At 36.9% G+C, this 23,610-nt stretch overlaps 1 protein-coding gene across 2 annotated transcripts in view; it reads right to left on the bottom strand.

The window, feature by feature from the left end:
* Positions 1 to 23,610, bottom strand: part of LOC110291107 (bifunctional heparan sulfate N-deacetylase/N-sulfotransferase 4) — a 328,990-nt gene that overhangs the window by 13,528 nt on the left and 291,852 nt on the right. The window contains exons 8-12 of one of the 2 annotated variants that reach the window (XM_021158063.2): positions 17,117 to 17,213; positions 7,190 to 7,313; positions 5,175 to 5,349; positions 1,947 to 2,117; positions 749 to 858 (exon numbers count right to left, since the gene is read on the bottom strand). In XM_021158063.2, the coding sequence (XP_021013722.1) occupies positions 749 to 858; positions 1,947 to 2,117; positions 5,175 to 5,349; positions 7,190 to 7,313; positions 17,117 to 17,213 (677 nt within the window). The remainder of the gene's footprint in view (positions 1 to 748; positions 859 to 1,946; positions 2,118 to 5,174; positions 5,350 to 7,189; positions 7,314 to 17,116; positions 17,214 to 23,610) is intronic. The other variant, XM_029474782.1, reaches the window with a different exon arrangement.

Raw genomic sequence — 23,610 nt, 5'->3', positions numbered from 1 at the left:
AACAAAGCCCAGCTGAGATGCCTGGAAGACACTCCAATTAACTGAGGCACCAGTAAGGAGCATCTTCCCAACTGTACTGCTTCCCACAGGCTTGGCAGTGTGCTCCCGGTTCCCATCTCTTGTCACCTGTTCTGGGACAGACTTGTAGTAATAACAGTTGTCTTACAGTCATTTCTGCTCCACTGTTAACCCCAATAAACCCCATTGGTTCACCAAAATGGACTTTAGTGCTATCTGTAATTTTGTCTGTTGTCAGTCCCCTCTCTGGGATAAAGGGATGTTTGTTCAGATATGCCCAGGAAGAGCATCCCACAACATATATGAATCATGTCTCCAAATCTATCCTAAATACTGCTTCCTGTCTCACAGGAAATGATGACTTTCCATGGTTCCCTTCTGGCTTGCATCCAGAAGGCAAATCTTTTTCACCTTTGTGATTTCAGGCATTCGGACCCCGTAGACAAAGAATACAGATAAAATGTCTGAATAAACTTATTTTGGAGGACATCTCAAAACCAAATAGATTTAGCATAATATAAAATACCTATTATACTTTATAATGCAAAGTGTTCCTGTTATTCAGAAGGAGACACCTTATGAGTAATGAGAATATTTCTTTGACTGGGTCTGAGTAGCAGAATGATGTATAAATTCATAGCTGGTATTAATGATGTTCTATACATACATACCAGTGATAATTTATGAGGGCAAATAATGGGAGTGAAATCAAGCATGAGAATAGACTCACGTTAGTGCTTCCGAGTAATTATAATGAGGTGTAACTCCTAGAAACTTCTGGACTTCATCCATCACAGTAGCTGGGTCAGATCTCAGCTGTTGTCCATCAATAATTAGCAACTGAAAAGCCAAAATTAGTCACTTTATGAAGAACAAAACTGAATTTAATCAACCAGGCTGCTCCTCTTGACCTGTATGCCATTAATAAGTTCGTCACTTTGAGAAGAAAACATGTACTTCATAGAATACATTTGAATGTTGTTTTTCCTGCTTCCTTCCTAATTTGTAATAATTAAAAATTTCCATAGGCATTGTGTGTGTTTGTGTGTGTGTGTGTGTGAGTGTGTGTGTGTGTGTGTNTGTGTGTGTGTGTGTGTGTGTGAGAGAGAGAGAGAGAGAGAGAGAGAGAGAGAATTATGAACTCAGTTTATTAGTAAGCAGAAATAAACATAAAAGTCTGTTGCTTTTCATTTATAGTAAGGACAGGGGTTTCCTATCTGTAGTGCATATTACCAGTAGGCTCCCATTCAGCCTACTAAATGTCATCACTAACCTTGGGGCCAGTGGCTAAAGAGTGAACACTCAGGGGAAAATCCCATCTAGTCTTACAAACCATAATTGGAGATGGGATAAAAATGTTTGTTTCTGACTTTCTCATCTTGAATCACTGCTGGAGATTATTAGACTCTCCCATGGGGATGTGTAAAAAGAGTGTTAACATCAAAGTCCACTTGGAGCTTAAATTGCACCCCGAACACGGTGGATGTGGATGTTTTTCTCAAATCTTGCTATAGTTCTATCCCATGTCCGTTGGGCCTTTATCTCTATGGCCATTCAGTTTAAGAACTTCTTCCTTCCTAATAAGGGTCCTACATGACAGAGAAACAGCGGGGATTGAAACAGAAACTTCTACAAACTCTCTGGCTAACTGACTTCTCAACTGGTTGTTTAGAGTTTGTAATTTTGAATTATGTGACACTTCCTTTGTGCCAATGTATTCCTTGGAACCAACTGACAATCAAAAAAGTTTCCTAAATATTTGTTTCAGAGCCCTTTGACTCTATTGTATGGTATTAATAAAGTGAAACTGTGTAAAAATCCACAGTTCTTACTGTCTTTATTCTCTATGGTATAGTTCATCACTTTTTCTGTTTGGCAGTGAGATGCAATTGCAGTATGATAAATGGAACCTAATTTCATGCTATTACCTGGGAAGTAGAAAAGTAGGCCAGCCATCTTTCTATGTGCACTGCATACCACCCAGGCACCAGACATCTCCTCTGCAATGTTTTTAAATCAGGAGGGGCCCAATGTCCTGTTGTGATAACTTCATAGAAATTGAACCTCAGGGCAGCTGGATCTTCATGAGATCGTTGGTGCTTTAAAGGAAAAGTCAAGTGTAGAATTAGATTTTTTTTTAATGTTTGCATAGGTATGTGTGCACAATTGTGCACTGGGCACATCATTTATTTAAAAAAAACAGTTTTGTTTTGTTTTGTTTTGTTTTTTACTAAATATCAAGTAATATACAGATATATCTGCAGTTGCTTTTGTTTAAAAATATTTAGGCAAAAGTCAAAGATAATATGAAAGGATTGTCTACAGGGATCTAATTAGGAGTGAATATACGTTAAGGACAAAAAAATTAAGCAGGAATTTACATGGGCAGAAGTGAGCTCTCATGTTGCTTGGCTTACTGTGTTATCACAGTTCAGGTGGTTTTTCTATGTGGCAGGTCCTATGCACGCAAACCTCACGGATTCTGATTGCTAACCATTGCTTCAATGTCCTTGTCATTAAGGTTGTCCACAGTGCTTCAGCACTGTGGGTCTCCCTTCTGCTTTTCAGTATCAAGGCCTAGGATACTTCCATAGAAAAGTATCATCTGGCAAAGTAACAGAGCCCAACTAAATGAGAGACAAGGTAAATAATATAGTTGTTGGAAAATATATTAGTCTCATCACTAGAACAAAAAAGTGATAGATTTTGAATATCAGAAGATATTAATCATAATTGTTATCTCTAAAGAAATGAATCCTATTACAGAAGACAGTAGAGTAATAGGTAATAACAAAGCCATGCATTTGACTGATGTATAAGAAGCTACTTAATGGGGACAACCAGGCCAATAAGGTTGCAATCCAGACTGACAACTGAAGGAAACATTAATAACAGCTGAAGCTTTCGAGTTAAAATGTAACCAGAAGACTTTGAATAATAAGAGAATAAGAAAACAGAGAGGAAAATTGGATAACGCCAGGTAACTTTGAGCTGAGATGGATAAGGTGTGTGCATATAAATGAACTGTTGTTGCATAATATCTAAAGGTTAATAAAAAGAAAATCTACCCTAGAAAAACATATATGGTTATGGTTACATATAGGGCCTGCTCTGTTTGCCAATGGCTGTTTTTATATGTTAGAAATAAGTCTTATGTGAAAATTATTCTGGGAAAATACAATTTAGTGAGAGGTCAAAAATCAAGAGTCATAATCACCTAATGAATTTTGCTGAAGACATGAATGCAGATTACATGATCGGTCTAATCAAGAAACATAGAGAAAAATCCAGAAATATTAAAAAATAATTATAAATATTCAGAGTATGCATATTAATAGAATACAGCAGGGCTAAAATATCTGTTACAAGAAGTGACAAAAGTGTTCTCAGTCTGGCCTTACTGACTCATACAAGTTTAGCATTGAATTTTCTTTATATCCGTGCAACTAAGATTAGCATAGAAATATGACCAGAAAGCCACAAAGGAACATATTTTATGGAAAAATAGCACTTTAGCTCCTCTGTGCGGTCCATTATAAAAATGTGGGGTAGAAATTACAGTGGCAGGTGACATTCGTGAGGGTTTCTGACGTACACCTGCGGAGCTGCAGATTTATGGCCCTTACTGAAAAGACAGGTCCACCTAAGTAATAGGCTACATTATTTTGAAATGTGGAGCACTTTGGGGCCCTAGCCTCAGCAATACAGGCAATAAAAAGTATTATCAGAAAAAATAATTCCCTTAAACCTATGTATTCAGAGAATTTATTTGGAAAGCAGTCAGAGATAAGCACTGTATTAGGCACATTCTAATTTATTCACACGATTTATCCTATATAGAACATATATTTTAGTCTATCCTAAACAGATTAAACATTCAGCATTCTCACATTTGGATTTAAAATTTTTAATTAAGGTGTTTTGGTAGCTGTTTTAAAATTTTACTTTATTATAAAAGCTTTGCAAATAAAATTCCACACACCCAAATTAACAAGACCCTAGGTCTGTACATCTTAATGAACTTCTAAACAGTTAGAATAGGCATTTTGAAGACATGAGTCTTCACATTGGACTTTATATTTTCACTATAGAATATATTGTAGGCACGTATCCACCAACACAACCAAAAATACCATGGCAGAGTTAGAAGTGGAAAACAATTGATGTCATATCCTCTCTCATAACTCATGTTCATTTGATATATTCAGTCCTATAACCCTTAATATTTATATATCCCTTAATATTTATACATGTTATCCAATATGTGCTGGTTAGTTTTTATATCAACTTGATATAGAACAGAGTCATCTGAAAGGAGGGAACCAACAGTTAAGAAAATATCTCAAAAAATCTGGCTGTAGAGCATTTTCATAATTAATGATTAATGAGGAAGAGTCCGACCTATTGTAAGTGGGGCTTTCCCTGAGCTGGTGGTCCTGGGTTATGTTAGAAAACAAGCTGATTCAGCCAGTAACATGTGTGTGTGTGTGTGTGTGTGTGTGTGTGTGTGTGTGTGTGTGTGTGTATTGGAATGTTTGAGACCTTTGTGATCATGACTTGCCAGCAAAGAAATACAATATGTGTCTTGTTACTATTTTAACAAAATACCTCATTTTAATTTGTGTTTTAGTTATCTCTATTTCAGTTGACCATTTTCACATAAATTACTGAGTGGTTACAATTGTTATGTAGTTGTCTGTTAATTCCTTTCCTTGTTTGTTTACTGATACTATTGTATATTTACCTAACGTGCTGGAGAACATGTGTAAATTAAAGCACAAAGTTATTTTCATAGTTAGAGATACACGCTTGAGATACTGACTTTTTGATTCAATACATTTTAACGACCAACACTTTGTCTGGTTTTGGAAATATGTCAGTTCTTTTATTGATTACTTTCTTTCTTACTTTATTGTTGAAATTCCTTGACCAATTCGGTATAAGTTAAATATTTAGGTCTTTATAGTTGAATGAATGGATGAGTGGATGGATGGATGGATAGATAGATAAATAGATGTAGATAGCTGATAGACAGACTTGGAATATTGTTTTAGGCTAAGATACTACACTTGACCCTTTAGTGTATCTGGGTGTTATTTAATTTCTAATTCAAGCTACAATGGAATGCAGTCAGAACTATTCTTCTTTATTCATACCTGGTACCAAGAATATGCCCTGTCCGAGGGGTCTATGAGGATCGTGATGATCTTGGCTTTGGGAACAAGAGATGCAGCCCTCTTCGGAGCCTCTTCTGAGTGGAAGTAGTTAGCACTCTTTTCAAATAGGAAATCACTGGTAATGTTGGAAGGAGTGGGGAAAAAGTCCATATACCTGTAGGTAGGGAGAAATAATTAATTAATCCGAGCAGTACTTTTTATTCTGCTGTCATTTGTAGGAGGAATTTTGAACAGGTTTTACATTTCTTTGTATCCACTTGGGATTAGTGTGTTATAAAATCAGCCACATAGGCACCATGCTGTGTGCTTCTGATGTGAAAGCCACCCCAGAGGTTATGTCCTTATGACACATTTAAGGCAAAGGAGTCAGAAAGATTAAGTGAGTTGATAATGAATGATACGAAAATACGGTTGATTTGAGCCAACGTTCTCTGCTATCACAAGCCAAGTCTAAATCTACAGTTTTTGCCTGTAAAATATAAAATCATACCATCATCTTGACTGATACTTTAAATAGTAAATGTGTGTTTGCAAATTTGAATACTAAGATTTTTAAGGTTAGATTCAAGTTCACAAGACAGAAAGACATGTAAGTCAAAACAGCTATTAAAAAAATTAAACAGATTAAGGAAGAGATGTTCTACTTTTTAACGTCTACGAAATTTAGTAGTATATGCAGTAATATCAGCACATTATAATTCATATAGAGTAACTACGGGGATATTTCCTGCAAGTCTATCCAACAGTGCCTCCATAGGTTCCTTCCTCCATATGCTATCAGAACATCCCTCTGTGTATAGATTATGGAATCAATATGTTCTGAGGCTAATTCAGTACAAGGCTTTAATTATGTGTGTAACCCTCTTTACAGCTCATCACTTCGCTAACCCTCAAATGTTCTAGAAAAAAAAGTAATGAGAGCAATTAAGAATTCATATAAGACACTTATTTCCTCATTGACATTTGTTATTATGTTTCCCAAATGAAGAATACTGAAGAATCTCATCTGTATTCTTGCTTTAAAAATTGTGCTCCATTTCAGCTCGGAGATAAGAGAAAATTGTTCTTTTTTTCTTTAATGATTTTCATGCAGTTCAAATTGTAGAAATGTGATATGGTGGTAATATCTTAGAGAGTGAACACAGTTTCACGCAAGATGAGAAGTGAGATCAGGTCACTAGTGTGACTCTTGTCAGGCCTTGATTCTGGAAGGTTCATGTGTTATGGCAACACACAAAATAATATCCTACAAATTGTGCATTGAAAGGAATTTTCCACACATGAGATTTTTCTTATTTACCAAGGGAATAGAAATTAAATCCAGGATCATAATTTCTTGGGAAGTTGAGATACAGCCAGAAAAATAAAATTCACCAGAGTGAATACCATCTCCAATATTAAGTTTATTAATTTTAGCTTCTGGAAAGTATTGTTATTTTAAGAGTTTTCTGTCATTTATCAAGTGCTAATTAATGCCTCTTTTGTGTGTGAGTGGAATTGATATAGTTTAGGAAAAGCTCTATTATAATTTGCATGACAAATATTGCCTACATTGCAATACAGCATACACAGCTCATGTGGTTAATGAAGACACATGTTCCAGAGTACAAAATAAAGCAACCTCAGGCATCACCGTGAAGACAAATTATATGTTTAATAAAATAAATGGAGGAACTGTAAAATAGGAGTATGCTTAAAGAGAATTTTAAATATCCTTATGAATAATTCTGATGAAAAATACCCCACAATGTTCTTTATTCAATCATATTAACTTACCAGAAAAATATTATCATTATTGCACTGTCCAAATCAAATTATAAGCAACACTGATTAAACATATCATCATTATAAATTAATTTCTAATTCAGTGTGGTAGAATTGAGCATAACAAATTTATTCCGTAATTATGCAGATGCCATGCACACATCTGTAATTGCTCTGCAATGATGGAGCATGTGCTAATATTGGAGTTCATTTTTTGTTGTTATTCTTACCACTCAATTCCCTTGTGATAGTTGTTGCCATTAAAAAATTGAACTTCTTCAAAGGTTTTGGGGCTAGGAAGATTGCTGATGATGGAGGGGTGCATTAGAAGAAATAAATAAAGTGCAGTTGTTCCTATTACAAAGAAAAAAAAATACACACGTTATATGGTAGTAAAAGAATAGATTAAAATATCAGTGTCATATTTAACCAAAAATAATATTCAGTAGACCAATTCTTTCCATCATTTTCTTATTGTTTACAAGGTTACTTCATTTTAATAACAATCCCATTGTGTTTATAGAGTCTCTGTGACTCTATTTATCTGAGTTTCTGATTTAATACTGCTACATAGCCAAAGTAAAGTGGATGGGAGGCACAGTCAATGCAGAATTTCAGAAATCTGTGTTTAATTTCCTTCTGCAATCAGGTATCACAGGTGCAGAAAGCCTCTCTGGTTTTGACACCTAAATCTGATGAATCATTTGCTGATGTTTAATTTCAGTCAATTAGATCAATATCCTCAATAAAAGCTGATGTGTTGTTCATTACATGTCACAGGAGTGATGATTGGTGATAATTCTTGATCAGAAAATCACACGTGCTGACCTTAATAAACTTTCGTTCACATGTATACTTTAGTCAAGTGCATAGGTAAGGCAAGGACTAACAATGGACCTGAGGAAGCCTTCACTTTGCTCAGAAAGTGTATTAAGCATGTAGGATTGTGCGGCAAGTGGACCATGCCACTAGACAGAAGAACTGGTAAGACTGAGCTCAAACCCTGTGAATTTCAGAATTAAGAATGGTAGTAGTGGGACCACTCCCTGCCTAACTCTATGGGCTCTGGAACAAGTAACCATGATCTTCAGTCACATAGGGAAAACACCTCAAGTCGTTCCCCATGCAAATAGAGCTCACTAACAATCCAAGCTGAGCCTATAGGAACCATCTACCCCTAAAACCCACCCATTCTTCATTGTGTGTAAACTCCCTGTTCACATGAAATAAAGTGCACAAGTTATTTCACAGAAGATCTTCTGAGATTGTTTGTTTTGTTGCGCTGTAACACATGGGGAAGAGTGCTCTTTCCTGAAAGTTACATTGCTGGACTTTAGACCTGCCTGGCTGGTCAGCTCACACTACAAACACCACTGCTGCCACTGCCCACCACTGCTATTGCCACCTTTGCCATCACCCCTGCCGCTGGCACTGGTGCTGCCATAGTAGAGAATGAGACCCAGCACCCGGCAACCTGCCCTATGCAGGATGCCCAAAGTTCCTGGCTTCCCTTCTAAGAGCTATGATACTTCGGCTGGCCTTTTCCAGCAGAACCAGAGCCCTGTGGAACCTTTGACCTGGTTCCACACCTAGCCCTCCTGATGGATAGTGGATAACAGAATATTAAACATATTAAACATGTGGCTCCAAGTTTGATCGGTTGAATTAAATAAGGAATGCAATACTAAAGGACATATAGATTGTAATATTAGATGTGCATTTAAGCAAAATTTTCATGGGTCTTTTAAAAAAGTATTAATTAATTATGCCTCTGAATAAACAAAATTATAGGGAAAAGCATTTGGACCTCTTAAATAACAGATCCTGCCCCTATGTCTGAATGTCACATGCAGGGAGTTGTCAGTCAAGACATCTCTTCTTTGGCAAGTGTACTAAGACAATCTTCATGCTATACTGGTGATTTGATTTTTACTAAAATTTAAATGAAAAAAATCACTAGGTACAAGTTAGAGACATCTGGAAAAAAGGTACCTCAATTGAGAAAATACTCTCTTAGGTCAGTCTGTAGGTTAGACGGAGGGAAATTTTCTTGAATAATGATTGTGTGGGACGTCCAACTACCCCTGAGGAAAAGGTCTTGGGAATTAAGGTCTAAGCAGCAGATGAATGTGAGCTTGGAACAGGCCAGTAAGCAGCAGTTGCTTCTTCGGGTCTCACCTTCAGGTTTCTGCCTCGAGTTCCTGCCCTGACGTCCCTCAGTAATGGACTGTGATCTGAGCATGGAAACCTAATAAAACATTGTCTTCCAAATGGCCTTTGGTCATGGTGCTTATTACAGGAACAGAGAGGAAACAAGGACATACAGTCTTTGAAAGTCTAGGTGCAAGCTAGCTAAACGTGGATTAATTTCTCTCTCCCTCCTTCCCTCCCTCTGTCACACCTCCACTCCACCCCAGTCTGACTCTGTGTGTGTTTCTTTCTCTTTCTTTGTCTCATTTTTAGGTCTTAAATACTAGAGGTATAGGTATGTACATGCCACAGTTGAAAACTTCAGATTGTCTCTGCTCTGTCTGAAGCTATTCTCATTTAGGAAGTGCTTCCCAACTCATTTGTCAAAGAGCCCCAAGTTGTAATAACACAGGGCTTATGATTGATTCATATATAAGGCATGGTCCAGAAAGCCATGCACATACATACATGAATGAAATGAAAATCTGATCACATGTATGACTTATTTCTTCTTAGGCAATAGAAGTAGGCTACTTATTAGACTTGGGTTAGCTGCAGGAGTGATTCTTTTTTATGTATCACTGGTTGTGTTGCAACGCAAGTCCCAAAAATGCTTCTGAAGTTTTTATTTTTGTTGTTTGTTTGTTTATTTGTTTTTGCTTTTCAAACAATTTGCATTTTTATTGCATTTTTATTAGTTCTTTGAGATTTTTGGACAATGTATTTTGATCATATTCAATACCTTTTTCCTTTCTCACTCCTCTCAGAACTATTCAAGTTTGCATACTCTATTAGTTTAGGCCATTAGATCCAATTTGTGCTAACCATATGCTCTTGAATATATACAACCCCAAACTGTCTTCTCTCTGAGTACTTGGGAAAAGGGTTTGGTACAGATGTCTAATTTAGGCCTGCATATTCCATATTATTCGCTATCTATACCTTGACAAGTTGAAGGTCTCTCTGTTAATTGTCATCTATTATTTAAAAAGGAGCTTCTTAATTAATGGGTGTAATAAGTCACTAGTAGATAATTTACTCATATTTTTATTTACAAAGAAAGAGTAGCAATTTCTCTTGTAAGGCTCCTGTCCTGTAAGCTACTGATTCAGTGTCCAGATATTGTTGCTAGGACGGGTTTCGCCTCGTAGAGACGCCCTTTCTTCCAAGTAGAGTGTAGTTGGTAGTCCCAGAGTAGTGATGACCGTACGGCACTAGAATGTTTGGCCTGGTATTATTATTGCAGTATTCAGAATGCAGAGTTGAGTAAAATTCATGATGGCTTTATTCCTCCTCCAGCAGCATGGATAACAGTATTGAGAACCATTAAAGCTAATCAACACAAATGAAGCTTATGGGTCAGTGGCAGCTTGAGTTCTCCATGTTCTATGACTCAAGCACAGAGCATCTTCAGCAATAGGGCCTTATCATCAAGTCCTATAAGATAGTCAAGAACACTATCAATGACTTGTAATGTTGGGTGGTAAGACCTTACTTGACAATTGTTCCAAAGATAGTAACTATATCTGGCAATGTCTATTTTCAGCCTGTGTTGCCTAGTAGGGACTTGGTTGCTCTCTTCTAGGAGCATATAAACTTTTAAAAAATTTATATATGTATTTGGGAAGTTTCTACGGTAATATGTTTCCATATGAATTTCTTCAGAGTTATTTTGGGTTATTTATCCCTTTCACTATTCCCTCTTCTACACAGTCTTCCTCCCAATCTAGCCCTTTCTGCTCTATAATTCCCCTGAGGTCCTTTATACTACTGCAAACTATCTTCTGCTCTTGAATCCTTCCCCTCCCAACTCTGCTAATTTCCTGACCTTTATAGGTATTCCAAATGAAACACATATATCTGCAGATTCAAATATATAGTTTCCTGATTAAATTCTCAATATGTTTATTATTTATTTACCAGCTATTGTGTGTTAATTTTGTATTCTGCTACTTTCCTGAATGTATTTATAAACTGTGGCCTTCTAGTGGAGTGTTTAGGCCTTTCTGTTGAAAGCCATATCTAAAAATAAGGATATTGTGGTTTCTTCCTTTCCTATTTCTATCTTCCTTACCATTTATCTTATTGATCTAGCTAAGACTTTAAGTTTTCTATTGAGTAGAGATAAGGTGTAGATTTCACATCCTTTTTTCCTTGATTTCAATAAAAATGATCTAAATTTTTTTCTCATTTTAAAAGGTGTTGGCTATGGGATTATTTGCTGGAATATACTTAAAATGTTTTTATGTTGAGCTATCCCTTGAATGATGCCAATTTGTTTATTTTATAATTTATTGATGTGCTCTTGAATTTAGTTTGCAAGTATATTGTCTTGGAGGTCTTAGCATCATGTTCAGCAGCAAGATTGACCTATATTTTCTATTTTATGTGGATCTATAACAGATTTTTGTTTCAGAGTGATTCTGGCTTTATAAAAATAATGTGAAAATGTCCCTTCATTTTTTGTTATATAAAACAGTCTGAAAAGTATTAGTTCTAGTTATCTCTTTAGTTTCTATATAGAATTTTGTATAAAATTTAACGAATCTTTTTTTTTAGTAGAGAAATTTTTATTTATCACATCTATGATATTTGCATAGTACAATGAATATATTTAAATTGTTTATTTTATCTTTATTTGAGTTTGGTAGAACAGTTTTGTGTGTGTGTGTGTGTGTGCATGGATTTGTTTTAGGATTCCCAGTTTTCTTAATGTATATCTTAATGATTCTTTGAATTTCTTCAAGCTCTTTGAACATCTCTCCTTTTTATCTCCAATATCTTAAATTAGAACCTCTCTCTATTTAATTTGCCGAATTTAACTGAACTTTTGCCAGTCTTGATACTCTTTTCAAAGTATCAACTCTACATTTCATCGATCCTTTGTAGTTTTTTTTTAATTTCTATTTTTATTAATTTATCCCCGATTATCTTAATATTTTCTCTCCTACTTTATGAGGTTACTGTTATTGTTTTCATAAGACATTAATATTGGCATCCCTCCTCCAATGGAAAGGTTTCCCGGGACTCAGAAACACTTTATATATGTTGGAACCACATCGGAACCACAAAGCTCTGAGGTGGTACAATGTCCCCGTGGAAAAGGATCCTGAGACACAGGAGCCCAGGAACCACATAGCTCTGAGAGGAAGCCTCCTCAGAAGAGGTGCTGTAGAAACCAGGAAAGGCCATCCCCAGCTGAGCTGAGGAGCTCAGGAGCCTCCACTCTGCTCATTTTCTTCACTTTCTTCCTTCTTCTTGTCATTGCTTCTTGGGTTCTTCCAATGAGTGAGTCACACCAGGTAGCAAGTCTCATAAAAGAGATTTATTGGAGGGTACAAAGTCTGGAGATGGCAATCCAGGAGTGGTTGGCTGCCTAGGCTCTCAGGAGGGAGCAGACAGCTGGAAATTGGACAATGGACAGCGCTTATATAGGATTTTTGAGAGGGTGGAGCTTTTCAGAGCAAAAAATTCCAGACTGAAGATTGGTAAAATTTCAAGTCCTGGATTTGGGGTTTTCAGGGATTGGTGGTTTTTCTGTTCAGGGACTGACGAGTTTTTGTGCTCAGGGATTAGTGGGGTTTGTTCAGAATTTCACCTAAAATTAGAAATGCCATTATAATCATTAAGGAGGTCTGGGGAAGATTATTCGCTACTGGAGCTCCTTAGGCTGGGGCTTGGCCACTTAACTGCCTTGAAGGTTTACAAAATAAAGTATACAAAATTTACAAAGGGAATCCATAATAGGGAAAGCCTTTCCTGACACTTGAGTGGCGTGAATTACCACCAACTAGGATGCATCATTAAGTTTTGCGTTGAGAGTTTTCATAATTTCTGGTATAGGCACATAGTACTATAAGCTTTTCTGTGTGCCATATATTTTGCTATGTTATGTTTTCATTTTCATTAAATTCTAGGAAGTTTTAAAAACTTCTTTCTTGATACAAATATAATTCACATTCAGGAGAGGATTGTTTGAGGACTCACAATGTCATTAAATTCCAGTGTTTCTCACTGCCAGGGGAAACTTGTTCCAAGCATCTAGGCAAAGCTGCTTAAGACAAAAGGACTGTGTCTTATAAACAGAAGAGATGGGATAGAGGTTTTTAACCTCAAGTGCCAAGTAAACAAAGAAATCAGTATCTAGTCCTACTATAGCGTAGTCCTTTCTGAACATTGAAAGCAATATCATTTGACATAAACCTTAAATTATCAAAATTATCATTTGATAATTTGACATAAACCTTAAATGCCAGAAAGCCTTGAAAATATATATATTTGAAATTCTAAAGTCCACAACTATTAACTCACACTATGATGCCAAGAAAAACTGTTAAAATTGAAAGAGAAATAAAATGATAAAAAGATAAAGGAATTTGTCACTAGGATGTCAGCTTTACCTATGCAACTGGAAGGAATATGACAATCAGAATAGGAGGAACACATTCAAGAAGTCACAGGGATCAAAGGCAGTTTCAACTTGTTCTTGGTCTCAAGGATAGATAGGGCAACTAGATGGTCTCAGTCAGGCTGTTGGCAAGACTTTGGATATCTAGGTCACAATATTGTGACTGGACAGGCCCTAGTCAGGAGTAAGGTTGGTTCTGAGTCTCCACAATATGTGAGCAGGTTCCCAGCTGTCTTTTATTGCCTAGTTTATGCTGACTTGTGATGACTGAATGGAATTCTGGGTTTCCAATTCTAGACAGCAGCATCTAGATGTAGTACCGGTAGTGACTCTGGGGTTTATTAGTGTGGTTTCTAAAACTCAAATCTTGACTACCATAACACTAGTTATATATTTCACAGCTACTGACTTTGAAACTACCCATTGTTTGCTTTTTCAGCTACTAGGATGTGGCCAATTTTTTTCCAAGTAGAAAAATGGTGGACAGTAGATTCTTTGGGATTAAAGAAAGAAAGAAAGAAAGAAAGGAAGGAAGGAAGGAAGAAAAAAAGAAAGGAAAAAAATTCATGGATATCTTAGAAAGAAGCAGGAAGAGAAGATATAAGACCTAGGAAGAGAAGACTACAAAGAGTTATATCACTGAAACAGTAAACCTCATTGTATCTGAAGTTCCAAAGGGCTTCAGTTATGGAGAGTCCTGACATTAGAAGCTGTGGCCTATAACCAACCGTGTATAGTTCAAGGGTCCTGGATTGAAAGGCTTACTGCTATCTCGGACAAGACCCACCTACTGTAATAAGCTCCCAGCTGTTAAGCCTTGGAGCTGTTAGGTTTCCATTCTGAACTATAATTTTCAGAAGTGGGCAAGTGTGACACACAGGCTCTCAATTCTACTGACATTAGGAAAACTACCCCTTTTTTTCATCCTAGCGGAGTAAAAGAGCCCAAGCCAAATGTTTTAAAAGAATTTCAAAGAATTAAAACAAAATCCCCTAAGCAATCTAAAACCCATTTGAAAAGAATAGATCAGAATGAAGAAGAATCACAAATTGCTTAGGAACGTGAGTTAGAGACAGACTGGAAAGCAGAGGGGCACATGGAATCCAGGGAGCTCATTGACTGTTTTTCAGACTCACAGAAAACAAAATTAAATGAGAAAAAGGAGAGAGAAGGGAGCAAAGAGGTTGGATATTTTTTTAAAGATCTACAAGAGAGCTGAGAAGATTGATAGCTTAATATCTGTGTGGGGATTGAACATGGTTGGATCAGGGCACAGATAAATGAATGCTTTAAAGTTATTGCTGAATATCTAATAATTGATATTTTATAACCTCACTCAGTATACAAGATTTAATCACCCAATGGCTGTGGATTTGTATCCAAATTTTGGAAATAGAATGTTGCCTTTGCAATCTTAGCTTTACATCTTCATGCCATCAGGAGCTGGAAGAGGTGAAGTATCCTCTTGTCCCTTGGCAGCAAGGAGAGACATTGTGCTCTACTAGGGAAGAGAAACTGTAGCTTAATGTTCTTACACTCAGGTATGCATTCTATGTCACCTGCCATAAAACATCTGTATTTTTGTCTTCTGTTTCTATCCTTCTTGGCAGTTATTTGTTACACAGTCCTGCCTTTCGTGGAACTGGAGGAAAGAGTTTTGTCTTAGGAATACTCAGGAAAGTATTCTACGTTTACACAACCAACCCCTTACTTGTAATATGCCAGGCACATTATGAGAATGTAATACTGGACCGATGGCACTTAGGATTATCGGCTGAATTTGATGCTATTAGAAATCTTCTTGCACACTGGTACTATGGCTTCTGATGATGAAGGTGAACCTCCTCAAGGAAGCTAGAAACATGATGCAAACTGGTTGTAAGTCCCTGGCTCTTCTTTCTTCAGTCCCTGGCTGATTTCAGCAGAGGACTCTATCTAAGACTCAGTAGTGGCAAAATGGGAACTCACAACCTTCTAGTCTTATAGCAACTGAAAAAAGAACCTTTGGGGGCCCATTTTTGTACCTTGTGTTTATTTTAGAGGTGAATGTATCATTTGTAAGTTGCTGAAAATCAAGCTTGTTCAAGGGCGGGCAAGCTAGCAACTACCTGTGAATCCCTTTAGGAGATTTGCAAACTCTTGACTGCAATGGGAGCTTTGTTTATATGAACAGGGGTCTGTGGTTGGATTTTTTCAAGTTATTAGAACCATTTTCATATTAGAATACTTTTTTGCCACAAGAATACTGACATGCAATTTTTTGTTTTAACTTCCTGTGTAATTTGAGAAATTTTTTTTAAGTTAAAAGCTTTATCATTGCCACGTGGATAGACCATATATTAAAATCTAAAGATATAACATATTGGTTTTATTAATATGAATAATAAGGAGGAAAAAGATTTATGGTTAATAATGTGTGGTTTTCAGCATAACTAAGCAGGAATAATATTCCATGACAAATGATAGAGGGTCTGTCCTTAAATTAAATTTTTAACACAATTTTACAACACAGGGGTATTTTATTTCTTTACTATTTATTCTTGAGTTAGCAGTGCTGTAGAGAGCTGCAGGAAATTAATGCACATTTTAAACAACAAAAACATGATATATCTAAAATATGTGCTGTATTTCCACCCTCCCTGCACGTGTGTTAACTTGCTGTTGTAATACAATTTATAGTCTTAGAGGAAGAAAAGATTTCAACAACCAATATCTAATAGTCTAGAAATTTTGCCCACAACTTTTAAAATGATCTACTCTCTTGTACTGCAGATATCTCCACTGCAGAAGCCTTATTTACTGTGCCTGTTTGCTTTGTGTTATGGTTTGTGCTCTCCCTGATGAAGGTGCTTCAAGTCCAAGTAGTGAATTCAAAATACAGCAACTCAATAAAAACTTTAATTAATCAGGATATAAGCAAAGTATATAAAACTGTCACACCCTGAAGAAAGTATAAAATATTCTAATTGAAAGTGTCATCTCATTGGTGAAATACTTTCATTCTCTTTTACTACATCCTTACACAGTTGTCCTTCAGTGCATAAAAAATACCAAGGGAGAAGGGTCTGGGAATATTGGGGCATAGCAGAAAACAAGCCTAAAGCACATTAATACTTAATGATTACTTTAACAGCACACATATAAAACAATTTGTGAGTAATAACAACCATGGTTCTGGACAGAAATCAATGCAAACCTGATGTACAGTGTAAAACAGTGTGAGTCTGAATAATAAATCACCCTTTATAACTTAACGCAGGGATTAATTAGGCAAAGCCACAATAAGTAAAAAACAGAAAAACTGCGACCTTTAGACTGAAAAAATAGCAATACGCTGATACATACAGTAAACAATTTTAAACTCTGTGTCTAAAGCTTTTAGTTCAAGTCTAATTAAGCAAACAATAGGGTCTTTTGAAGGCTGTTAGGATAAGTGATGTTTCATGAGGAGGTACAGCAGTTCAACAATGAGCTTTCATAGGTCACGAAACAAGATCCCATTCTGTCATGTCACATGTACAATAACCACAAAGGAAGAAGCATCGCTGCCTAGCCTTACCTGTTTTCTGTGGCCCAATCACAAGGAATTTCGGTAAATGATCACAGGTTTTCTCCCTGGACCAGATGTCTTTGTGCCGTTTATCATCACATGGATTCTGCAAGGCAGAATAACAGGTCTTACTGAATACTGGATCCTGCCTGGATGCTATGTCTTAAGAATGTTTCAAATAAGGCAGGATGAGATCCTTGCCTGATCTTCTAGAGCTGGGTCTTGCCTCCTGTTATGGTTCTTTGATTCCCAAAGGCTTTCCTCAGGTATAGATTAGCTGATTTTCCTACCCAAGGCTTGACAAATCTAAATCAGTCCTGCTGTGAAGTTCATGCTATTTATGACAGATAGTCATGGGGACTCTATCTGTGGCTTGTGTTTTATATCTGTGTGTCAGAGAGGCTTTAACTTCACTGAGACGCATGTAACTATAATGTCACAGCTTCTTTATATTCTTTTCAAAATTAATACATCTATATAGTAGAAACTGGATACTTTATTTTCAATTGAAGATGATATTCTTTGGAAATGTTTCTGAAGATAATACCAGTCAGGTGAGTTGTTTAGAATTGAGAGACTTCCTACTACTCTGACAATTATAGGTAAAAAAAAAAAATCATAGTTTTCAATATTCTATTAAATAATTAATAATTCTCTTCTAGGACAGAGTCGATGTTCTATCAAATTAATGATGCTAGATTTGTCTAGAAATGTTTACACAAATGAGCCTCCATTTTTCAATTAAAGAATGCAAAACTGAAACCTTTTATGTCATTTCAACACTTTTTAGTTAATTTGTTTAATCCCGCTTAGTTAATTTAAATTTTTATTTAAAAATGAGATGGTAAAAATGCTAATATAGAGGATATATTATTTCAAGGAGATATTTTTCTTTAAAAGCACATTTATTTATTTATTTGGGTTAAGGCTAGCCTCAAACTCATGAGCCTAAAGTGATCTTCCTGCTTTAAACTCCCAAGTATTTAATATTAAAAATACATGCCTATATAGCTTAAAATCTTTTCTTTTCTTTTCTTTTTTTAATGTTTAGAATACATTGGTAAAAATTATTTTCTCAAATTAGATTTTGGCAGATTTTTCAAAAACATGTCAAGCTAATTCCTTATATGAGTCAGAGGTCTCATTAAATGTCTCATTGGCCCATTGACTTGGTACTCATGGACCAGATGAAAAGCAAGAGGAAGATGCTGGCTGCCTGGCTAAGAAAAATGCACCTGAGAGTTTGGAAACTGAGATAGTCTTACACACCTGCGGACCAGGGACTTAAGTAGCAGAAGTGGAGTTGGAAATATTTTAAGTTCAAGGCTAGCTAGGGAATGAAACGAAGACACTGCCTCAAAAGCAGTCCAAGCCAATGTAACGACATGATGGAGTTCAAGCATGCAAAGTGATATGAGTTTGTTTCATTTGTAAGTGTTAGAGGTACATGCTGGAGCATCCTGTCAAAGGGAGATTTTTCCCTCTTTAACCTTTACCACTTAAATGAAAGGATACTGCCTCATCAGGTTCTCTGGGTTTTCTTAGCCAGCATGTTGTTATGGAAATCTTTGAATGGAGTCCCAGAGCAAGGTGGGTGTTTCAGCTATGTATTCAAGAAGACTTATGACCTTGGGCCATCAAATACTGTGTCACACAGTATCTGGAGAGACACAGTGTATGCCACACATGTCTCAGTCTTACACTGTAGTATGCCATTTGAAATAGATAATTCAGTTTCTGATATATGGCCAAACTCTGGAATATAGTGATTTTTGGAGGTTTTTATTTTATTATTTTTATTTTTTGAGACAGGGTTGCTCTGTGTAGCTTTGGCTGTCCTGGAACTCACTCTATAGACCAGGCTGGTCTCAAACTCAGAAATTCGCCTGCCTCTGCCTCCCAAGTGCTGGGATTAAAGGCATGAGCCATCACTGCCTGGTGAATACAGTGATTTTTTTTTCCAGTCAATAATGTAATGGTATGACTATGGTCTTCCACAAGAAACTGGTAGTCATGTCTCACAAATCATTATAAGTGTATTCCATTTCTACTTTTGTAAGATGGAAGCGATTCATCTGGGATTGTTCTCTAGCAGATCCAACACCTCTGACAAACAAGTATCCCATGATCCGCTGTCACCAGCACTTTCTTACAGATGCCTGTCTAAACGTTCTGTTTTTTCATGATGGGTTTTTTGCAATCTGCTGAAGAGAGGAAACCCAGGTATGGTTTGTGGATGGATTGACACATATAAGGACAGAAGCCTACCATGGACACTTGCTACAATGTTGTTCTATGTGAACAGTTTCCTAAGAGTAATAGTTAAAAAAACAAACAAACCATTCAACTGGCAAAATTTGGGGTAATATAACACATTTCCAGCAGACATGGATGTCTTTACACTTGTAGGCGTGCTTGAGCCAATCATCATGAGGAGGGAAGACAATTACAGTATAATGAGAACAGGACCTTCGCTCTCCCAGGTTACTGGGTGCTCCAAATGCAGCTTAACTGTAAACTGCAGAGGCCAATAATAACGATTTGAGAAAGGTTTGATTACAACCAGAACAAAGACAACTAGTGTTTTTGCCTCACAAATGAAGCCATCTTTGCTAGAGTATTGCCTTTTTCTGACAGAACACCTGGAGAAACTTGCTGGAGGATAGCCTGTGGAGCAGAAGATGGCTATTGTCCTGAGACAGCACCAGAGACACCAGGTGAGACTTCTAGTAAGCAGAGAGTGAGCCCAATGTTAGAAGTTCCAGAATAAAAGAAGGGATGGAGGGGAGTGCATTGGCTACAGCGTTGGCAACAAATGTAGCAACTCAGTTACCCAATTCTCACAACAAACATCTTCAAGGTTTCTTAGGAAATCTTGTCAAAACTGTCCACTTGAAGTGAACCACTGTAAAACACAAGTGGAAATGAATGGGCTCTTGGTATTTGATGTTGAGGATGCTTTTCTGTCCACAAGCAATGTCAACTGTTCTCCTTAGTAAAGCATAAGCAACAGCCCTCTCAGCCCTCCCGCTGGTACATGCTTTGGGGTGTGAGGGGAGGCTGCAGATTGAAAATTGCCCTTGGATGAATGCCGCATGACTGGCAGCTCACACGATGCATCTCCCTCCTACTCCTCAGAGGTGTCTCATATCCAATGCCAGACAAGAGATTATAAGAGGACCCGCTCCTCTCCACTGACACAGTTGTCTGTGTGACTAGTTCTCCGTGAAGGGAGAGAGAAGACTATATTGCATTGAGGTCACATTCTCAGTCAGATATTTCCCTTTTGTCTGTCCATCATTACCCTTATGGTTCCCCCCCCAAAAAAAAAGAAACAAAAAATGTTTCCCCTGTAAATCCTTCTAAAGAATACAACTTAGGGCAGGAGCAAGTCATACCCCATACAATTTGAAATGCATGTGATATAATGTCTTTATATCCCCACCTCCCACCGAGATTGCCTTAAGTATAAAGTATGAAAATACTAGCAATTCTTTCTTTTTTTATTTTTATTTTCTGAGAAGTTCATATGTGCATGCCATCTGTGCTTTGGTCAAATTCACTCCTATATCCTATGCTATAATTTCTCAATAACACTCTTCTCTCCCAAGTTCATGTGATCTTTGTTACAAAGCCCACTGAGTTTCATTTAGTGCTGACTGTAGGTGCCTGGGTTCAGGACCCTCCACTGGTACACATTTAGCCTCTCATAACCTGGATCCCTGCAAAAGATTCTTTCTCCTATCAGCCATCAACTGTAATGGCTCCTCAGCTATGGTGAGGCTTCATTGACACCTCCCTGATTCATGACAGGATTTTGTCCGGCTTGAACTTGAACAGATCTTGTAGATCTTGTTACAAGCACTGTCAAGTCCTACCCTCAATCACCAGTATCCAGAGAACACTCTTGTGGTAGCAACCCCTTGCCTCTGGCTCTTACAGGCTTTCTCCTCTCTCTTGCTCCATTATTTCTGAGCCCGGAGAAGGGAGATGTGATACAGATGTTACATTTTCGGTTAAAGATCATTAATTCCATTGAAGACTATTGAAGCATGTGATAATTTACTTTGAAAAATACTACATTATATGATTTTTGGATTGTCTAATAAATTCATGCATAGAAACCTCTAAAAATGGAATTAAATGAAAGCTGTTAAAATTAGTATACCTTCTTTAAAAATGAAATGTAAATGAAGAAAATACCTAATAAAAATTGAAAAAAATGTAAAGACAGAGAATCCATTTTATGTTGACCGTCATATATTTCTTCCAGTATATCTGTTCATATTCAAGCTTCTACCATTTACACCCATAGGCTTAACTTAATTCTGTATCTGTGTTTTCAGCAACAGTAAGGACGGCTGGGCTAGCGTCTTTTAATTTGTTTTTTTTATTTTTATTTTTAGTTAGTAATGAAACATTCCTGATTTTACTCATTTCATAAATATCCTAACAAGAAATTAAATTTCACAGCCCATCTTGAATCTGTCTTCTGATGAAAAGGTTTTATATAACTGAAAGTGGGACAAATGATATGAAGTCTCTTTTTAAGCTTAAAGCCACTCTCTCTGGGTTTCCCCTGTTTCAATTATTGTTGGCTATAAAATGGCTGTAGTTGAAGAATGAGCATGCCTTGCAGTCAGACCTGGGAACCGTAGGTGGAAGAACTTACTGGAGCACTACACTGAGTGCTTGTACGGAGCAGAGGTGTCTAATGCCTACAGCTCTCATTTAGGGTAATGGAAGGAGTGAGAATCACATTTCTGCCTTGTTCCAACCAAGGTGTATTTTAATACCACTGTACAGCATTACCTGTCATTGACTGGAATGTGTTTCAGTGTTCTCCTCTTTGAGAGAGTAAGGAACTTGTGACAGTGTGGGTCAATACACTCCTTGCTTCAATGGGAATATTCTGCTGTCGGGTGTGCTAAAGTGCAGCTGAAACAACCAGTTTTCTTTGGGGAATAGAGTTACTTTACTCTTTGCATATGCCTCTTCTCTCATTGGTGTTTTCTCAGCAACACATAGCTTAAGCCTGCTCAAGGACCTCTCAGAGTACTACTTTCTGAATTACGATTGCTCAACCACCTAGTGCATCAGGCACACTACATTCTCCATCGCAGAAATAGGATAGTCTGCTTCCTATGAATCTTTGAATAATTCATTTTCCTGTTCAATGCCCAAATTTTCACTCAATTCATAGTCGAAGTTTTGCCAATTTCTCTAGCTTATGCTTAATACCCGCTGCAAACTCCCCTTAGCCCAGTCAGCAAGAACATGAACCCCAGGGGGCTTTCTATGCTTTAATCAATGTTCTTAAATCCCTGGACCTCAGTTTCTTTATTTGTAAAACAATGATTAATAGTTTCTACCACATAAGGTTTTTGTACCCATTAAATTCATTACTAGTATTAAAATAATAAAAGCATGCTGTATATAAAAGAGTACTTATTATTTTATTCCATACCAGCCTTTTCTTTCCCTTTGCCCTATTAGTGAGACAGCTTGAACAAAGAAAGTCTAATTTAACCAATGGATTATATTATTATGAGCAACTAGCAATAGGACCACTGCCTTCCCTTGTGAACATAGCCAAGTCTCTTCCTGGCTTTGTCTATACCTTTATGTCATACTTACTTCATATTTCAACACCTAAATTATTTTGTACATGCACACAATAATTTTATTCAGTTAAATTATAGCTGCAACTTATCATAAGTCCATCTATAAGACTAAATTTTCTGACAGTGAGACTGCAGTCTGTGCTAGTCATTGCTACATCTAGCATGTGGGATGCTTGTAGACTGAAAAACTGATATCCCCACTTCCAAAAGGCTCAGGAAACTTTGTGGAGCAGATACAGACAGATCCTGATACAAGCTTGAAATATAGCATAATGTGAGCTATATGGATATCTGTTTCCAAAATTATGACAGAAACAAGCAGACAGAACTCTTTCTAAATATTATCTCTCATGGCATCCTTGAAACTGAGTTCTTACTATGAACCTGTACAGGCCACTTTAGAACTTACACATTCCTTTCTTTGTATGGTAGTATACCCTTGTTTGTAGACATTAGTCCATTGGCTGTAGGCAATAAGGAAGAGGTGTTCAGCTACTATGGTTACTGAATTTCTCCACACACAACTCATCAAAGGCCAGCATCAGAGCTGCTGCTCTATTTGCTCAAATGAAGGTTTCTTCATGCTTAGCAAAGGCAGGAGAGCAAGTAAATGCAGCTCTTAGTGCCACCAGGCAAAGTGTGACCAATCTGTGAGAGCCTTCCTAGTTCTTTTATGTTCAAAAAGGCCACTTATGCTCACTCACAGAGTAAATGCATTTCTTGCTTATATTTCTACTTTAACACTGATGAAATGGAAATTTTGGGGGCACCAAATGGCTCAGTAGGCAAAGGGGCCCACCATTAAGCCTGACAATCTAAATTAAAAATTTCAGAATCCATATAGTAGAAGGAAAGATCTGACTCTTAGCAGGTTTTCTC

Source organism: Mus caroli, chromosome 3, assembly GCF_900094665.2.
Source record: "Mus caroli chromosome 3, CAROLI_EIJ_v1.1, whole genome shotgun sequence".
Taxonomy (NCBI): domain Eukaryota; kingdom Metazoa; phylum Chordata; class Mammalia; order Rodentia; family Muridae; genus Mus; species Mus caroli.
This window is presented reverse-complemented; position numbering and strand designations above follow the sequence as displayed.